The sequence below is a fragment of the Chaetura pelagica genome, unplaced genomic scaffold (assembly GCF_000747805.2).
Source record: "Chaetura pelagica isolate M959 unplaced genomic scaffold, ChaPel_1.0 scaffold3, whole genome shotgun sequence".
Classification (NCBI taxonomy): Eukaryota; Metazoa; Chordata; class Aves; order Apodiformes; family Apodidae; genus Chaetura; species Chaetura pelagica.
The window spans coordinates 6,741,135-6,742,684 of record NW_009952974.1 but is presented as its reverse complement, the minus strand read 5'-3'; the positions used below and the strand labels follow the sequence as shown (position 1 = coordinate 6,742,684).

The 1,550-nt window shown below is 63.4% G+C and overlaps 1 protein-coding gene across 1 annotated transcript in view; it reads right to left on the bottom strand.

Annotated features, from left to right (window-relative positions):
* The window catches only part of CATIP (ciliogenesis associated TTC17 interacting protein), a 2,987-nt gene extending 1,483 nt beyond the window's left edge, over nucleotides 1-1,504 (bottom strand). The window contains exons 1-5 of the mRNA XM_009996247.1: nucleotides 1,456-1,504; nucleotides 1,178-1,390; nucleotides 985-1,047; nucleotides 600-679; nucleotides 277-447 (exon numbers count right to left, since the gene is read on the bottom strand). Coding sequence (XP_009994549.1) covers nucleotides 277-447; nucleotides 600-679; nucleotides 985-1,047; nucleotides 1,178-1,390; nucleotides 1,456-1,504 — 576 coding nt within the window. The remainder of the gene's footprint in view (nucleotides 1-276; nucleotides 448-599; nucleotides 680-984; nucleotides 1,048-1,177; nucleotides 1,391-1,455) is intronic.
* Between the last annotated feature and the right edge of the window lie 46 nt (nucleotides 1,505-1,550).

The window sequence follows — 1,550 nt, the reverse complement described above, 5'->3', positions numbered from 1 at the left end:
GGAGGAAGTTGCTGTGCCAGACGGTGGAGGTGTCAGCACTGGCTTGCATCGATCGCTCGATCACCAGCACCTCTGCCCTGGCTGAGCCCACTGCCTGCTGCTGGAAGCCCACGGCACGCTGCGGGAGCATGGGCAGGGGTCACCCCCATCCCCAGGTGCCATCCCCATGCCCCTCCATGCTCTCATCCGCTCCCTGTTTACCTCCACCTCCCACATTACTCCCTGGCACCCCCAACCTGACCCAGGTCATGCGAGCTCCCCTGTCCAGCTGCTCACGTAGCTGGAGATGCAGAGTTGGCCCTCGGTGTTGAAGGCTGGGAAGATGAGGTCGGGGGGCACTGCCTGCAGGTGTGCCAGCACCCGCAGCAGCAGGATGCTGGCACCTTCTGGCAGCACCCCCCGCAGATCTTCCTGGAGGTAGTAGAAGCTCCAGCTCTTTGGTTCTGCCTGCAGAGAGACCCAGCCACCACCTCGTGGGACAGCCCCAGCTCCAGCCTCCCCAGAGACTGCACCCCTGGAAGCTGGGGTGGAACCCTGGATGGGCCCCAGGATGTGCCCCATTTGGAGGTCAGAGGGAAGAGACTTCCCCTCAGCCTCACCTCTCCCTCCTGAACTGTCTTGGTAACAGTCATCCCATGGTGGTGGTTCACAATGTGGGTCCTCCTCTCTACTGGGTGTGCTTTGAGCTGTGGGAGGGGTGGGTGGCACAAGGTGGAGGGCAGAGCCAAGGCTTTCCCTCTCCAAGGTGGCACATCTCAGCACTCCTTTCAATCAGGGTATCATGCCATATGCATTGTGGGCAACTCCCCACTCCAGCTGCTACCCAGAGTAGGGGAAGGGGACCAGGCTGGTGGGACAGCTGGTGTCTGAGCCAGGAATGGAAACATCAGACTGCCCACAGTGACCTTGCATGGGGCACAGTCCCCAGGAGGGCATCACTACAGGGTGGCAGGACGCGGGGAATGGGACACACCACTGCCACACCAGTCACCTCCAGGCGCTCCTGCTCCTCCTGCTCCAGAGTCTCCAGCAGCGGGGTCACATAGGCTAGCAGAGCAAAGCTACACTCAGCCCACCCTGCTGGCACTGCAGCAGTGCCCCACAGCCTTGGGAGCCAGTGGGACTGGGGTACTACAGCCCTGGGGAGGGAGGACCCACCAAATCATCCCTGGCTCACCTTTGAAGGTGCTGGAGCAGGGCACGTTGTCCTGCCTGATCCGGAAACCGGCTTGCACCAGGAGGCAGCTCCGTGCCGGCTTGCCCTCTGGCTTGTAGGGTGCCCACCGGACTGCTGCCCACCACTGGCCCGTGATCTGGACCCCCGGCTGGTCCTCTGCTGCCACCACCTCTAGGGTCTCAGTGAACAGGCAGGACTCCAGTTCCTCCGGCCCTGCAGGGCGGGACTGTCACCGCTGCCCCGAGGGATGGTCGCCCTTGCCCAGGCCACCTTCCTGCCTTCGTTCCCCACCTGCCCCGGAGCAGGTTGGGCTGAGCCCTTCACCATTTATCCGGCTCAAGCCCCCACGACCCCTCCCTCCCCCTCCCGCAAG